The sequence below is a fragment of the Coturnix japonica genome, chromosome 15 (assembly GCF_001577835.2).
Source record: "Coturnix japonica isolate 7356 chromosome 15, Coturnix japonica 2.1, whole genome shotgun sequence".
Classification (NCBI taxonomy): Eukaryota; Metazoa; Chordata; class Aves; order Galliformes; family Phasianidae; genus Coturnix; species Coturnix japonica.
This window is the reverse complement of record NC_029530.1, coordinates 11,474,439-11,491,200: the sequence shown is the minus strand read 5'-3', so window position 1 is coordinate 11,491,200 and position 16,762 is coordinate 11,474,439. Positions and strand designations below refer to the sequence as shown.

General features: G+C 48.1%; 1 protein-coding gene and 1 pseudogene across 1 annotated transcript; one reads left to right on the top strand and one right to left on the bottom strand.

Annotated features, from left to right (window-relative positions):
* Positions 1 to 5,934: 5,934 nt before the first annotated feature.
* LOC107321105 lies at positions 5,935 to 6,781 on the top strand (annotated as a pseudogene).
* A 5,963-nt stretch (positions 6,782 to 12,744) lies between these two features.
* Positions 12,745 to 13,692, bottom strand: LOC107321215 (olfactory receptor 14J1-like). The gene has a single exon (XM_015877893.2). The coding sequence runs from the start codon at positions 13,690 to 13,692 to the stop codon at positions 12,925 to 12,927; it is 768 nt and encodes a 255-aa protein (XP_015733379.1). The 3' UTR covers positions 12,745 to 12,924.
* Between the last annotated feature and the right edge of the window lie 3,070 nt (positions 13,693 to 16,762).

The window sequence follows — 16,762 nt, the reverse complement described above, 5'->3', positions numbered from 1 at the left end:
TTCTATAGTGCTGTGATTTCACATTCTGTGATTCCATGACTCACTGATTTTTATGAGTCTGTGACTCTGTGGTTCAGGTATTCCATGATTTTGAGATTCCATGATTCTAAAAGGCATGGTCTTTGGGTTTTGAAGCAATAAATGAGGAGGAAACCCATCAGCCATAGCCATGGTCTGTTATTCACTCCTGAGCTTCAGCATGACAACAAAGGCACTGAGTGAACACTGGTAACCTCCCTATGTGTCCTTGTCACCCACCTGTACCCACTATCCACATAGAACCACGGAATGGCCTGGGTTAAAAAGGACAACAGTGATTACCTAGCTTCAACACCCCTGCTGTGTGCAGGGTCACAAGCCACCAGACCAGGCTGTCCAGTGCCACGTCCAGCCTGGCCTTGATGGCCCCATCTACAAACTTCCAGGTCCCTGTCAGCAAGCATCTCCAATTTGGCCGCATGTCCCCATTTCCCCATATCTCCATGATGTCTCCGTACTACCATGATATACTCATATCCCCATGATGTTCCCGTATCTTCATGTCCCCATATCCCTGTGACCCCTTGTCTTCGAAGTATCTCTATAATTTCATCACTGCCCATGTCCCTATTAGTCTTTTACCTCCCAGTGTCCCCAAATGCTGTGCCACAGTTCCCCAAAGGATCAGCATCACACCATGCAGCCTCACAGGACTGGACAGGACTCAGGGATGAGTCCTTGGACAAAGCCTTGATATGGGGATAGTGTCATCTCTGGGTGGTCCTGGAGGACAAAAAGTCCATGTGTGCTGAGTGCTGGGACCTGGGGGCTTTGGGCTCAATGCCATTGGGATCCCAACACTCAGTGTTCTTCTTCTGATCCTTGGCTTCCTCCTGTTTCCTGGGGCTGGGGAAGGGGATGGCTGCATGCTGGTCCAGTCCATGCCAGGGGAGTCTGTCAAGCCCATGGGCACTTGGGGAGTGGGAGGGGTTGTGGGAGGATAAATGAAGACCTTGCCTCCTTCAGCCTCACCACCTCCTGGAGCACAGAGGAAGGTGAAGGCAGCTGTGATCAGCCTCATGATGCTCCTTGCTGCCCTGTGCTACACAGTGGAAGCTCAGGTGAAGCATCTGTGGGGGATGTGGACTGGGGCTGGAGGTGATTGGCAGTGGGGGTCCCCACTGCGTGTCTCTCTCACTCTCTCCTACTCCTCTCTCCACAGCCACTTGTGCAAGTTCCATACTTGGAATATGCTGTGGTGAGTGCCCAGGTAGCCACTCTGATTGTGCCCAAGGGCAGACTTGCAGGGAGCTCTGCAGTAGCACGTGGGGTCTGTCCCAGCCTGGTAGAGGCCACCCCTCTACTTGGCATAACCAAATTTCTTCCATTTGCACCCTACTCATTTTTTCTCAGGGTCCCCCAAATCCCATCTCTTAGTGGCTCAAAATGCCCTTTCTTTGGAAACCCATATCCCATCCTTCCTGGATGAGGGAATTGAGTGCAAGCTAAGTAAGTTTGCAGATGATACCAAGCTGGGAGCTGGTGTTGATCTGCCCAATGGGTAAAAAGGCCCTCCAAAGGATTCTGGATAGGCTGAATCACTGGGATGAGGTTAATGGGATGAGGTTCAACAAGGTCAAGTGCCAGGTCCTGCACTTTGACCACAAAAACCCCATACAGTGCTATAGGCTTGGGGCAGAGTAGCTGGATGACTGTGAAGAGGAAAGGGACCTGGGGGTATTGGTCAATGCTTGGCTGAACGTGAGCCAACAGTGTGCCCAGGTGGCCAAAAAGGCCAACAGCATCCTGGCCTGTATTAGAAATAGTGTGGCAAGCAGGAGCAGAGAAGTGATCATCCCTCTGCACTCAGCTCTGGTGAGGCCGCATCTTGAGTACTGTGTTCAGTTTGGGGCTCCTCACTACAAGAAAGACACTGAAGCGCTGGAATGTGTCCAGAGAAGGGCAACAAAACTTGTGAGGGGTCTGGAACACACGTCTTATGAGTAGTGGCTCAGGGAGCTGGGATTGTTTGCCCTGGAGAAGACGAGGCTCAGGGGAGACCTCATTGCACCCTACAACTTCCTGAAGGGAGACTGTGATGAGGAGGAGCTTTTCTTGTTCTCCCAGGCAACAAAAAGGACCCGAGGAAATGGCCACAAGTTGTATCAGAAGAGCTTTAGACTGGACATAAGAAGGAACTTCCTCTCTCAGAGAGCGGTCAGGCACTGAAATGGCTGCCCAGGGAGGTGGTGGAGTCACTATCCCTGGCAGTGTTCAAGAAGCATCTAGATAGGGAGCTAGGAGGTACGGTTTAGTGTTTTTCTGTAGATATGGTAAAGGGAGGATGGTTGGAGTAGATGATCTTGTAGGTCCTTTCCAACCTTGTGATTCTATGAAAGGGCAGCAGCCTTTCCTCATCTTCCTTGGCCATCTGTCATGAAGAGTCTGTATCTGCTTTGCTACAGTTCAGAGGTGAGAATCAACCCACCATGTCTCTCTGAGCCAAACAATTCCCTAGGCCTGTAAATGCACAGTGATTTAGACTTTGCTGAGTGAATGCTTGTGGTCCTCTCATTAATGAAAAGACTCTTCCGAAAGCATCCCATTCCAGGAGCATGATTTGATTTAGCCTGGCTGGGCCTCAGATCTACACCGTGGTACTGGTGTTCAGAAAGTGGCACACAGGCACGAGACCCATTGTGGGACTCACAGTTGCACAGTGAGCGCTGACGCTACCAGGGGCATGGCTTTCCTGAAGGTCCTCAGCTGCATTTTCCAGCTGGCTGGGGGTGTGCTGGAGACTCCAGGGAACTGCCATTCAAACATGAGCCCAAAACAAACAAACATCATCAGTGAAAGAATGTACTTGTGTCACAGCTTCAGAATGCCTTAAGCTCTGGAATTTGCTGAATAACGCTGCATTTTCAGGTGCCCATTACTCAAACATCTGATGTCATTTAGGATGGCCAAGAATACTCCCATGCCCTGTCTGGCCCCCATCTGATGCTCAGGGAGTAGGTGGCTCTCACAGATCTTGTCTACTACAGATTGCAGGCACTGTTGCATACATCCATGAGTACCACAGGCACCTTGTGCTCATTGAGTGTCTGTTTTTGAGCAAGTAACTTCCACCTTAAGAAACACCAAGGATTCAGACCACGGGCTCACGCATTCAGGCAACGCCTTGTGCTCATCTGCTCCAAGCCAAGATTAGTCCCATCTCCCATAGGTCTGTGCTGAACTGAATCTCAATTCAACCCCAGGCTTTTACATCTGGAGATGAGACACCTGCATTGACTGCCCCAGCTGAATGACAGCCCTGCAAAGGGGAAGTCAGATTGTCCCTGTCCTGTCTGTGTGTCTTTTTTATTAAGGGCCAGGAGCAGAGCTTTCCAGATAAGGCATTTACATTTCTGCTAGGCAAACACGATCTGTTAGGACAACCTAATATAGTAAAAGAGTGCATCTCAAAGTTAGAAGTTAGGTACCGGGGCCCATAACCAAGTAGGATGTGAGGTTACGATAAGGGAGAAGTTTCCTGCACACTAAATGGAAGAAGCCAACCAGAACCAGACTACTTCTATCAAACATGATGAGGTAAAAAGGACAGAGTGAGGAAGACTTTGAGCCTTTGCAAGGAAGATGTCTGATTTCATCCCCATGACCACTGCAGGAAGAACCCAGCTAGAAACAGCGCATATGCCAGACGGAGGGGTGTTGCTGATGGGGTTCACTGTGCGATTGCCATCGAATGGGGAAGCAATACGAACTCAATATGAGTGATAAAGCTTCAACTTTATTGTGACTCTTACACAGCTTATATAGTGCTCCTAATACATGTGTCATTTGTTCACTGGTGAGTAGCCTATAGTTACCAGACAGAATAGCCATAAGAAGCTAGGCGGAATAGCCATATGAAGCAATTATCAAGCAAGACCCATGTGTGGGCTACTGCAGTTAGGACACTCGACAGCTTCCTTAGATTAGCAGATACAAATTCCATTTTTAGTTGTTTACAGCTTGCTTCAAGGACATTGTGTCCTTTGCTTACTGCTTAGTACTTTTCCATGAGTACAAAGTCTGTATTGCGATACAGGCTATGCTCATACACATCTTTGTGGCTGCCATGTTCATGCAGCCATTCTGCAACAGAGGGACAGAATGTAAATGAGTTCCTGGAAAATAATGAATATGAAGATGAGTTCCAGGAAATTGGTTGAATATGTATAGGCTTGGCTTTTAAATATATAATACTTCTGTTTGCTGGTGTGCAAGATAGGAGTGACCCGTTGTGCACCCAGTGCCAAATACATTCATTACAGAATCACAGAATCACAGAATGACCTGCATTGGAAGGGACCTCAAAGATCATGTAGTTCCAACCCCCCTGCCTAGCAGGGCCACCAAACATACACATTTACTAGATCAGGTTGCCCAGAGCCCTGTCCAAACTGGCCTTGAACACCTCCAAGGACGGGGCATCCACAGCCTCCCTGGGCAGCCTGTTCTGGGGCCTAAACACTCTCCTAGTAAAGAACTTCCCCCTAACATCCAACCTAAATCTTCCCTCCTTCAACTTGGATTCATTTCCCCTAGTCCTGCTATTGTCAGCCCTTTTGAAGAGTTTACTCCGCTCTTGGGTGTAGGTTCCCTTCAGGTATTAAAAGGCTGCAATGTGGTCACCCCGCAGCCTTCTTTTCTCCAGGCTGAACAAGCCCAACTCCCTCAGCCTGTCCTCATAGTGGAGGTGCTCCAGCCCCCTGATCATCTTTGTGGCCCTCCTCTGGACCCTTTCCAAAATCTCTATGTCTTTCTTGTACTGAGGGCTCCACACCTGGACACAGTACTCCAGATGGGGCCTCACAAGAGCTCGGGTTATAGAGTTTAATTCTGCAACTAAAAACAGCGCATCTGGAATCAGCCTGTCCAGTGGTGAATAATTTATCTGACATCCAAGTGCCTTTTTCAAAGATGACCCTGCTGTCTATCAGGAGCTTTCAGCTCTTCAGCCCCTGGGAAATCTCCAGAGGAAGCAGTGAGGAAGAGAAACTCAAATCCTCTGTTGAGCTGAGTTGGGTCGGGCTCCTGGGATACAGGGAGCTTATTAAACTGGACGGTGCTGCAGAGAGACAGCTGTGCCTAGGAGCAGCTTTTGTGCACAGCACAGAATGTAGGTGACAGAAGGAGAGGAGAGAAAGGGGAGAGAGCTTCCAGGATGCGTGAGGTGTGAGCAGGCTGTGAGCTCACTGCAGGAGCATTGCACACAGATGTGTGGGGGGAAGGAGCCCCCCGGCAGGGCTTGTGCTGCCACAGCTGCTGCCTGGGGCAGGGGATCACAACTCCACTGCACAACGGAATGTTTCTGAGGGCCCTCTGTGAGAGGAGAACCAAGGCAGGGATTTTCCATTTCCTGTTCTTAGGGAAAGCAGAAAGAACTGGAGGCTGACATCTAAAAGGGGCTGTTAAATTTGTACACAGCTCAGAGATTCCTGAATTATTCTTTAGTCTATTGATTTTTTTTTGAACATTCACACATGATGTTCTTTCAGCTTCTTTTCTCTCGAATTGTGAAATTATTTGAAATTATCATAATTTTGTTTGGGCATTAATAATTCACTTATCCTGCATGTTTATATTTCAGATACTGAAAGACACAGAGTCTGGGATTGGGGGCTCTAATAGCATTGGGGTAAAGTTATGAGACATGAAACTGATGAAAATATCCAGGGAGATGGGATAAGAATATAAGATGATAGGAAGGTTACAACCCCATATGCTTCTTTTACTTGTGAAATGAAGAACTCCATGTAATAAAATTCATGTAATAGAACTGAATGAACATTGTCATAAGAGAATGAAAACATTTCATACTACAGCAGAAGGAGTGTCTCTGAAAATGGTCTTTACTTGTCATTCACTTCTGATACAGGACTCCAAGGCCAGGAAAAGAAGTAGATGCCCAACAGCAGCTCCATCAGCAAGTTCCTCCTGCTGCCGTTGGCAGACACGCGACAGCTGCAGCTCCTGCACTTCTGGCTCTTCCTGGGCATCTACCTGGCTGCCCTCCTGGGCAACGGCCTCATCAGCACAGCCGTAGCCTGCGACCGCCGCCTGCACACTTCCATGACCTTCTTCCTCCAACCTGGCCCTCCTCGACCTGGGCTGCATCTCCACCACTCTCCCAAAGCCATGGCCAACGCCCTCTGGGACACCAGGGCCATCTCCTACACAGGATGTGCTGCACAGGTCTTTTTCTTCCTCCTGTTCATGTCAGCAGAGTATTACCTTCTCACCATCATGTCCTATGACCGCTACGTTGCCATCTGCAAGCCCCTGCACTATGGAACCTTGATGGACAGCAGAGCTTGTGCCACCATGGCAGCAGCTGCCTGGGGCACTGGTGTTCTCAATTCCCTGCTGCACACTGCCAGTACATTTTCACTGCCTCTCTGCCATGGGAATGTTGTGAACCAGTTGTTCTGTGGAATCCCCAAGATCCTCAAGCTCTCATGCTCAGAATCAAATCTAAGGGAAGTTGCACTTATCATTTTTAGTATCATTTTAGTCTTTGGGTGCTTTGTTTTCATAGATTTTTCCCATGTGCAGATCTTCATGGCCATGCTGAGGATGCCCTCTGAGCAGGGATGGCACAAAGCCTTCTCCAAGTTCCTCCCTCATTTGGCCATGGTCTCCCTCTTTCTCATCACTGTCTTTTTATTCCTACCTGAAGCCCCGCTCCGCCTCTTCCCCATCCATGGACCTGATGGTGGCAGTTCTGTACTCAGTATTCCTCCAACACTGAACTCCCTCATCTACACCATGAGGAAGAGGAAGATCAAGCTCACACTCAGGAAGGTTTTCCAATATGCACTATTTCAGCTTCCATAAAGTGCACATCTTCCTCACAGTGATGGTTCTTTATGATTTATGCAGCTTTGATTGTTTGATCGTGTATGATACAGCAATCTGCAGAAAAATATTGCAAATTATTTCACTTATTTCCTACCTAAATTCTATTTTCTCACTCTAAGAGCTCTTGTAAGCATTGAACTAGATTCCCTGAATGGGTTAATAGATAAATAAAAAGCTTTCAACGTAGACTTCTCCATAGCTCTTCTCTCTTCCTACCTTGTCTGGGTCTGGGAGAGGTACAGCCACAGCCACAGACAGCAGCACAAGGTGCTGTTTTCAATCCTGCTGTATTTACCCTGCCACAGTGCTCTCAGGTCCTCACATTTGTGCAGGTCTTGCGTGTCTCACAACAGTTCTGTTGTCTCTACAGTAGCATTCAGGGACAGCAGTCAGTAGCCAGCAATATGAACAGCTATGTCAGTGCTGGTCCCCTTGCTGGCATTGTCATGGAGTTATCGAGATCAATCTGTGACCCTGACAGGGGGGGCAGTAGGCGCATGGGCCCCCAGGCCCCAAAGAAATGGGAAGTGTAAAGGAAACATGGTAGGGAGATGGGAGCTGGGTTCAAGGAAACAAACAGAGCAGCGGCAATGACCTAAGAAGGAAACCTAGTTTTACTAACTATGATATGTGGAATATCAATAGGAAAAATTACAAACACATGATATTCCACCCCTTATTCTACTTCACACTATCATGCTTAGAAAACAGAATCACATAATGACACAGAATTATCAAGGTTGGAAAAGACCTAGAAGATCATCTAGTCCAACCATTACCAATACTCCCATCTAAATCACATCTCTCAACACAACATCCAAACTTTTCTTGAACACTCCCATGGTTGGTGACCCCACCACCTCCCTGGGCAGTGCATTCCAGTGCCTGACTGCCCTTTCCGAGAAGCAATACTTCCTAATGTCCAGCCTGAATCTCCCCTGGCACAGCTTGAAACCATTCCCTCTAGTTCTATCACTGATTACATGAGAGAAGAACCCAACCCTCAGCTCACTACAACCTCCCTTCAGGAAGTTATAGAGAGCAATAAGGTCTCCCCTGACCCTCCTCTTCTCCCAGCTGAACAATCCCAGCTCCCTCAGCCACTCCTCATAAAGCCTGTGCTCCAGACCCCTCACCAGCTTCATAGCCCTCCTCTGAACATGTTCCAGGGCCTCAATGTCTTTCTTGCAGTGAGGGGCCCAAAACTGAACACAATACTCGAGGTGCGGCTGCACCAATGCCGAGTACAGGGGGACAATTACCTCTCTGTTCCTGCTAGTAACACTGTTTGTGATGCAAGCCAGGATGCCGTTGGCCTTCTTGGCCACCTGGGCACACTGTCAGCTCATGTTCAGCCGAGCATCGATCAGTACCCCCAGGTCCATTTCCTCCACACAGTCCTCCAGCCACTCTAACCCAAGCCTATAGTGCTGCCTGGGGTTTTTGTGGTTAAAGTGCAGGACTCGGCATTTGGTCTTGTTGAATCTCATCCCATTGGCTTTGGCTCAGCTCTCCAGCCCATCCAGATCCCTCTGTAGGGCCTCGCTACCCTCAGGCAGATCAACACTCCCTGCCAACTTGGTGTCATCTGCGAACTTCCTGAGGGAGCACTAAATGCCCTCATCCAAGTAATCAATAAAGATGTTGAAGAGGACAGGCCCCAGCACCGACCCTCGGGGAACACTACTTGTGACTGCTCTCCAACTGGATTTAACTCCATTTACCACCACTCTCTGGGCCCGGCCCTCCAGCCAGCTCCTTAACCAGCCGAGAGTGCACCCATCCAAGCCATGGGCTGACAGCTTTTGCAGGACAATAGCATGGGAGACAGTGTCGAAGGCTTTGCTGAAGTCTAAGTAGAACACATCAACAGCCTTTCCTTCATCCATCAGATGGGTCACAGGATCGTAGAAGGAGATCAGATTTGTCAAGCAGGACCTGCCCTTCACGAACCAATGCTGGCTAGGTCTGATCTCCTGGTCATCCCGCACCTGCCATGTGATCTCCCTCAAGACAATCTGCTCCATTACCTTCTATTGCACCGAGGTCAGGCTAACAGGCCTGTAGTTCCCCGGATCGTCCTTACAACCTTCCTTGTAAATGGGAGTCACGTTGGCAAGCCTCCACTCTTCCAGGACCTCAGCTGCTAACAGGGAGCACTGAAAGATAACAGAAAGCGGCTCAGCTATCACCTCCGCTAGTTCCTTCAGCACTCTCGGGTGAATCTCATCCAGACCCATGGACTTGTGGCAGTCAAGTTGGAGTAGTTATTCCCTGAACGCTTCTTCAAGAATCATAGGGGGTTCAGTCCGCTCCCCAGCCAAGACTAGCAAGTCAGAGTGTGGGGAGCCCTAGGAATAACCGAGATGACTTTTAAAGACAGACGTAAAGAAGGCATTTGGAACCTCTGCTTCTTCCTTATCCTCTGTGATCACATTCCCAGCCTCGTCCAGTAAAGAATGGAGATTCCCCTTTGTCCTCCTCTTACAGTTGATGTATTTGTAAAAGAGTTTCTTGTTTGTTTTTACCCCAGCAGTCAGCTTAGATTCAAGCTGGGCTTTTGCCTCTCTGATTTTCCCTCTACACATCTTAACAGCCTCTTTGTAGTCATTCTGAGTTGCTCTTCCCTCCTTCCACAAGCAGTAGATTCTCTTTTTCTCCCGCAACCTTAAGAACAGTTCCCTATTCATCCACGCCAGTCTTCTTCCTCACTGGCTCATTTTGGGGCTCAGGGGGACTGCCTGCTCCTGAGTCTTTAAGACTTCCTTCTTTAAGAGCGACCAGCCATCTTGGACCCCTTTGTTCGCTAAGACTGAATGCCAGGGGACTTCCCCTACTAGTCTTCTGAAAAAGTCAAAGTCTGCCCTCCGGAAGTCTAAGGTGGCAGTCTTGCTATTCTCCCTCCAGGTTCCACCTAGAATCAAGAAATCTACCATTTCATGGTCACTCTGTCCAAGACAGCCCACAACCTCGACATCTCCCACCAGACTGTCCCTGTTTGTGAACATCAGGTCTAGAAGGGCAACTCCTCTCGTGGGCTCTCTCACAAGCTGCATTAGGATTTTCTCCTCAGGAAACCCCCTTGGCTGGTTTGATGACAACTAAAAAGAAAGTCTCAGGTTTTTGTAACAGTCAAACTCTGAACAAGTGAAATGTGATGAGGTCTGAGTTCTCAGGCTGCTCAGCCAACAGACTCCCCTGCAGCGATCTCCCCATCATGGCATCATTTAGGTTAGAAATGACCTCTCAGGCCATCCAACTTTAACTTGGATAAGATCTGCTTCAATTGTAATGCCCCCTCTTGTATTACCTGGGCCGTAAGATCAGAGGCAGATGTAGGAGATGTGGCTGTAGAGGGTGAATCTTCCAACCAAAATCCCATTATGAGTTGCTGCCATGTGACAGATGGCAGCAGAGGGGTAGCGTGACAGAATGGCATCTGACATGGAAGCACACATGAAGCAACGGTGTGCCATTGAATTCCTCCAAGTGGAAAAAATGGCACACGTTGACATTCACCAATGTTTGCTGAACATTTCTGGAGACCAAACAGTGGATGTGAGCAGAGTGAGGCAATGGGAGGTGTATTTCAGCAGTGGTAACAGTGGGTCACCATTGCTGTTGCAGACGGTAATGAGCACGACACATAGGCGCATCTTCCCTCCCCTCAGTCTCCCATCTCTGTTCTCCAGGCTTCTCCCAACCTCCTCATTTCAGTCATCTCATTAGCGGCAGCTTTCTGCCTAAGAGCCTATGCTCCAAGAATGGCTCCTGTAGGTGATGGGTAACTTTTACCAGAACTTTGTGCAAGATTCCTCTACAACAGACAATCCTGGAGGCAGAGACCACTTCTGTGTACAAAATGGAAGCAGTCCTGAAGGAAGCTTGGAAAGTTCTGACATGATAACCCATATCCAAGATCTTGTCTAGTGCAGGGTCTCACAGGGAATGAGGAAGAGGGGACCTGACAACGTCCTATGTGAAGTATAAGCAAAGTGGTTGTCGCTTTCCCTGGACTGGTGAGCTCATAGATCTGGTTGGTTGCCAGCTGGGGTAGGAGAACTCCTTGGGAGTTCCTACAAAGGGACCCATAAGTCATATGTGGGGAACATAAGTCGTACGCGAGGTACCTTGTGCAATGATTTGTGTTGGGAGCTACAGGTTGAGGATGGTTACAAGAGTGGGAACAAAACAACTGGCGGTGGAGGGGTAAAGCTATTTGGGCTGCTGTACTGTGGAAGGACATTGCTGCCTGAACAAAAAATATGGTTATAAATGTGCATCATGTAGATGGCCATGTAACCAAGTGTCGGGCTACTGAAGAACTGCAGAATAACAATCAGGTAGATCGAGCTGCCAGAACTGAGGTGGCTCAAATAGACTTGAACTAGCAGAACAAGGCAGAGCTATTTCTAGCCCTCTGGGCCCATGAGACCTCAGTCCATCAAGGAAGAGATGAGACATATACATGGGCTAGAGACCGAGGGGTGGATTTAACTGCGGACGCTATTGCTCAGGTTATTCATGACTGTGAAACATGTGCTGTAATTAAATGAGCCAAGAGGATGAAACGCCTCTGGGGGGAAGGGAGGTGGCAGAATTATAGATATCAGGAGGTATGGCAGGTTGATTATATCACTTTGCCACGATCTCTCTGTGGTGTTATGCAACCACAGGCTTGAAAAATACACAGTACCCCATGCTACCACCTGCATCACCGTACTGGGTCTGGATAGGCAAATCCTGTGGTGGCATGGCACCCCAGAAAGAAATGAGTCTGATAATGGGACTCATTTCAAAAATTCACTTGTGGATACCTCGGCCAGAGACCATGGCATTGAGTGGATTTATCATATCCCCTATCATACACCAGCCTCTGGTAAGACTGAATGCTTCAAAGGGTTGTTAAAAACTGTGTTGAAAGCAATGGGAGGCTGAACATTTAAGAATTAAGAACATGGCTAGTTAACACAAGTGGATCTGTCAGTAGAGATGGTGCTACACAGTCCAGCTCCCTACATACTGTAGAGGGAGATAAGGTCCCTGCAGTGCATGTAAAGAACATGTTGGGAAAAGCTGTTTGGGTCTTTCTAGCCTGTGGAAAGGGCAAACCTCTCTGTGGAACTGTATATGCCCAGGGACCAGGGTGCACTTGGTGGGTGATGCAGAAGGATGGGGATGTTCAATGTGTGTAACAAGGGAATTTGAAGTTGGGGGAGTGCAGTCAGTAATTCCATGTATGTATATGTATATAGACCTGTGTGTGTAATGCATTTTAATTATTGTTTATTTGTATATATGTATGTCTTTCAAGCATGATGTAGCAATGTAGATAAGGGGTGGAATGTCAAGGTTTGGTAATTTTTTTGCTATTGGTATTCCACATATCATAGTTAGTAAAACAAGTTTTTCTTCTTCGGTCTTTGCTGATTGTTTGTGTCCTTGAGCCCAGCTCCAGTCTCCCTACCCTGTTCCTTTTTCCCTTCCCATTTGTTTGGGGCCAGGGGACCCACAGGCCTCCTGCCCACCCTGTCACTGTCATACCCTGATCTGGATAACTCCATGACAGTGCTAACAAAGAGACCAGCTCTGGCACAACCGTTCATATTGCTGGCTACTGACTGCTGTCCCGGAGTGCTACTGTAGAGACAACAGGACTGTTGTGAAACACAGAAGACCTTCAGGCCTGCACAAATGCGAGGACTTGAGAGCACTGTGGCAGGATGGAAAAGAGCTTGTTGTGCTGCTGTCATGGGCTGCAGCTCCCCCAGAACCAGACAAGGGAGGAAGAAAGAAGAGATAAAGAAAAGTCTATTTTGAAAACTTTTTTATTTATCTCTTAACCTATTCAGGCAATCTGGTTCCATGTTTTCACAAGCTCTTGGTATAATAAAATGGAAAGCAGGTAGGAAAGAAGTAGTGAAATAAATTGCAACGTATTTGCAGATTAGAGTATTAAACAAAATAAAAAATACAAACAAGAATAAAACATAAAGAACCATCACAGTGAATTGTGTGATGAAGATGTGCAATTTATGTAAGCTGGAATAGTGCGTATTGCAACATCTTCCTGAGAGCCTGCTTGATCTCCCTGTTCCTCAGGCTGTAGATAATAGGGTTCAGTGTTGCAGGAACCACTGAGTACAGAAGTGCCACTGTCAGATCCAGGAGTGGGGAGGAAATGGAGAATGGCTTCAGGTGGGCAAAAGAAGCAGTGCTAAGAAAGAGGAAGACCACAGCCAGGTGAGGGAGGCATGTGGAGAAGACTTTGTGCCGTCCCTGCTCAGAGGGCATCCTCAGCACAGCAAGGAAGATCTGCACATAGAACACAACTATAAAAACAAAGCACCCAAAGGCTAAACTTAGACTAAAAATGAGAAACACAACTTCCCTGAGGTATGAGGCTGAGCAGGAGAGCATGCGGATCTGGGGGACTTCACAGAAAAACTGGTTGACAACATTCCCATGGCAGAGAGGCAGTGAAAATGTTCTGGCAGTATGCAGCAGGGAATAGAGAACCCCAGCGCCCCAGGCAGCTGCTGCCATGGTGGAACAAGCTCTGCTGTCCATCAAGGTCCCGTAGTGTAGGGGCTTGCAGATGGCAACGTAGCGGTCATAAGACATGACAGAGAGAAGGGAATACTCTGCTGAGGCAAAGAGGAGAAAGAAAAAGAGCTGTGCAGCACATCCTGCGTAGGAGATGGCCCTGATGTCCCAGAGGGTGTTGGCCATGGCTTTGGGGAGAGTGGTGGAGATGCAGCCAAGATCGAGGATGGACAGGTTGAGGAGGAAGAAGTACATGCGGCAGGTGTGCAGGCGGCGGGTCGCAGGCTACGGCTGTGCTGATGAGGCCGTTGCCCAGAGAGGGCAGCCATGAGATGCCCAGGAAGAGCCAGAAGTGCAGGAGCTGCAGCTGTCGCGTGTCTGCCAATGGCAGCAGGAGGAACTCGCTGATGGAGCTGCTGTTGGCATCTTGCTTCTGTTCTCTGGGCTTGGAGTCCTGTTTCAGATGCAGAAGATAATGACAAGTCCAGTACCATTCTCTTAGACACTTCGCTGTATTATGAAATGTTTTCATTCTTTTATGACAATGTCCATTTAGCACCATTACTTTCATTTAATTTCATGAAGTTCAACATTCCCTAAGCAGAAGAAGCATATGGAGCTTTAACCTTCCTCTCCTCTTCCAATCTAATCCCATCTCCCTGAATATTTTCATCAGCTTCATGTCTCATAACTTTACCTCTACTGCTATTAAGACCACCAGACCCAACCTCTGTGACTTTCAATATCTTTAAGAGAAACCTGCCTGTTTGCAGGATAATTGTATTACTCAGGTCAACAGAAAATGATGATAATTTCAACTAATACTACCCTACGAGAGAGGAGTATCTGAAAGCACATAATGTGTGACTGCTCACAGAACAAGAAATAGACAGAGGAAAAGATCAGAAATTTCAGAGCTGTGTTTTAATTTGACTGCCCCTTTTAGGTTTCAGCCTCCAATCCTTTTTGCCTTCCCTAAGAACAAGAAATGGAAAATCTCTACCCTGGCTCTCTTCTTCCCAAGGGCCCTCAGAAACATTCAGTTGTGCAGTGGAGCTGTGATCCCTATGCAACAGGCAGCAGCTGTGGCAGCACAAGCCCTGCCGGGGGGCTCCTTCCTCACACACCACATGTCTCCCCTCAGCACCCTGGGCAGCTCCCCGGGCAGGCTGAGTGCTGAGCCTGGCAGGTGGCAGAGACCCATACCCGGCACACAGCCTCTGGGGCACAGCAGGGACCCTGCTCTGCAGGACAGACCTGGGCACCTGCCTGCAGCCCCGGCTGCACAGCCTGCAGCCGTGCTGGTACACGCAGCCCTCAGGACTGTGCACTGATGCTGCAGCATGGAAGACCTCAGCTGCAGTTGAAGTTTTTTTCCACTGTAGAGAAACAGGCTGAGCCTGCAGCCAGATCTGCTCTGGGATGTCCCAGATTTAGTTAACCATCTATGAATATCATCTGCTTGGCCTAAAGTGAGACTTACCATGTCATGGTCTGTGTGCAATGCTCCTGCAGTGAGCTCACAGCCTGCTCACACCTCACGCATCCTGGAAGCTCTCTCCCCTTTCTCTCCTCTCCTTCTGTCACCTACATTCTATGCTGTGCACAAAAGCTGCTCCTAGGCACAGCTGTCTCTCTGCAGCACCGTCCAGTTTAATAAGCTCCCTGTATCCCAGGAGCCCGACCCAACTCAGCTCAACAGAGGATTTGAGTTTCTCTTCCTCACTGCTTCCTCTGGAGATTTCCCAGGGGCTGAAGAGCTGAAAGCTCCTGATAGACAGCAGGGTCATCTTTGAAAAAGGCACTTGGATGTCAGATAAATTATTCACCACTGGACAGGCTGATTCCAGATGCGCTGTTTTTAGTTGCAGAATTAAACTCTATAACCCGAGCTCTTGTGAGGCCCCATCTGGAGTACTGTGTCCAGGTGTGGAGCCCTCAGTACAAGAAAGACATAGAGATTTTGGAAAGGGTCCAGAGGAGGGCCACAAAGATGATCAGGGGGCTGGAGCACCTCCACTATGAGGACAGGCTGAGGGAGTTGGGCTTGTTCAGCCTGGAGAAAAGAAGGCTGCGGGGTGACCACATTGCAGCCTTTTAATACCTGAAGGGAACCTACACCCAAGAGCGGAGTAAACTCTTCAAAAGGGCTGACAATAGCAGGACTAGGGGAAATGAATCCAAGTTGAAGGAGGGAAGATTTAGGTTGGATGTTAGGGGGAAGTTCTTTACTAGGAGAGTGTTTAGGCCCCAGAACAGGCTGCCCAGGGAGGCTGTGGATGCCCCGTCCTTGGAGGTGTTCAAGGCCAGTTTGGACAGGGCTCTGGGCAACCTGATCTAGTAAATGTGTATGTTTGGTGGCCCTGCTAGGCAGGGGGGTTGGAACTAGATGATCTTTAAGGTCCCTTCCAATGCAAGTCATTCTGTGATTCTGTGATTCTATAATGAATGTATTTGGCACTGGGTGCACAACGGGTCACTCCTATCTTGCACACCAGCAAGCAGAAGTATTACATATTTAAAAGCCAAGCTCATACATATTCAACAAATTTCCTGGAACTCATCTACATGTTAGTTATTTTCCAGGAACTCATTTACATTCTGTCCCTCTGTTGCAGAATGGCTGCATGAACATGGCAGCCACAAAGATGTGTATGAGCATAGCCTGTATCGCAATACAGACTTTGTACTCATGGAAAAGTACTAAGCAGTAAGCAAAGGACACAATGTCCTTGAAGCAAGCTGTAAACAACTAAAAATGGAATTTGTATCCGCTAATCTAAGGAAGCCGTCGAGTGTCCTAACTGCAGTAGCCCACACATGGGTCTTGCTTGATAATTGCTTCATATGGCTATTCCGCCTAGCTTCTTATGGCTATTCTGTCTGGTAACTATAGGCTACTCACCAGTGAACAAATGACACATGTATTAGGAGCACTATATAAGCTGTGTAAGAGTCACAATAAAGTTGAAGCTTTATCACTCATATTGAGTTCGTATTGCTTCCCCATTCGATGGCAATCGCACAGTGAACCCCATCAGCAACACCCCTCCGTCTGGCATATGCGCTGTTTCTAGCTGGGTTCTTCCTGCAGTGGTCATGGGGATGAAATCAGACATCTTCCTTGCAAAGGCTCAAAGTCTTCCTCACTCTGTCCTTTTTACCTCATCATGTTTGATAGAAGTAGTCTGGTTCTGGTTGGCTTCTTCCATTTAGTGTGCAGGAAACTTCTCCCTTATCGTAACCTCACATCCTACTTGGTTATGGGCCCCGGTACCTAACTTCTAACTTTGAGATGCACTCTTTTACTATATTAGGTTGTCCT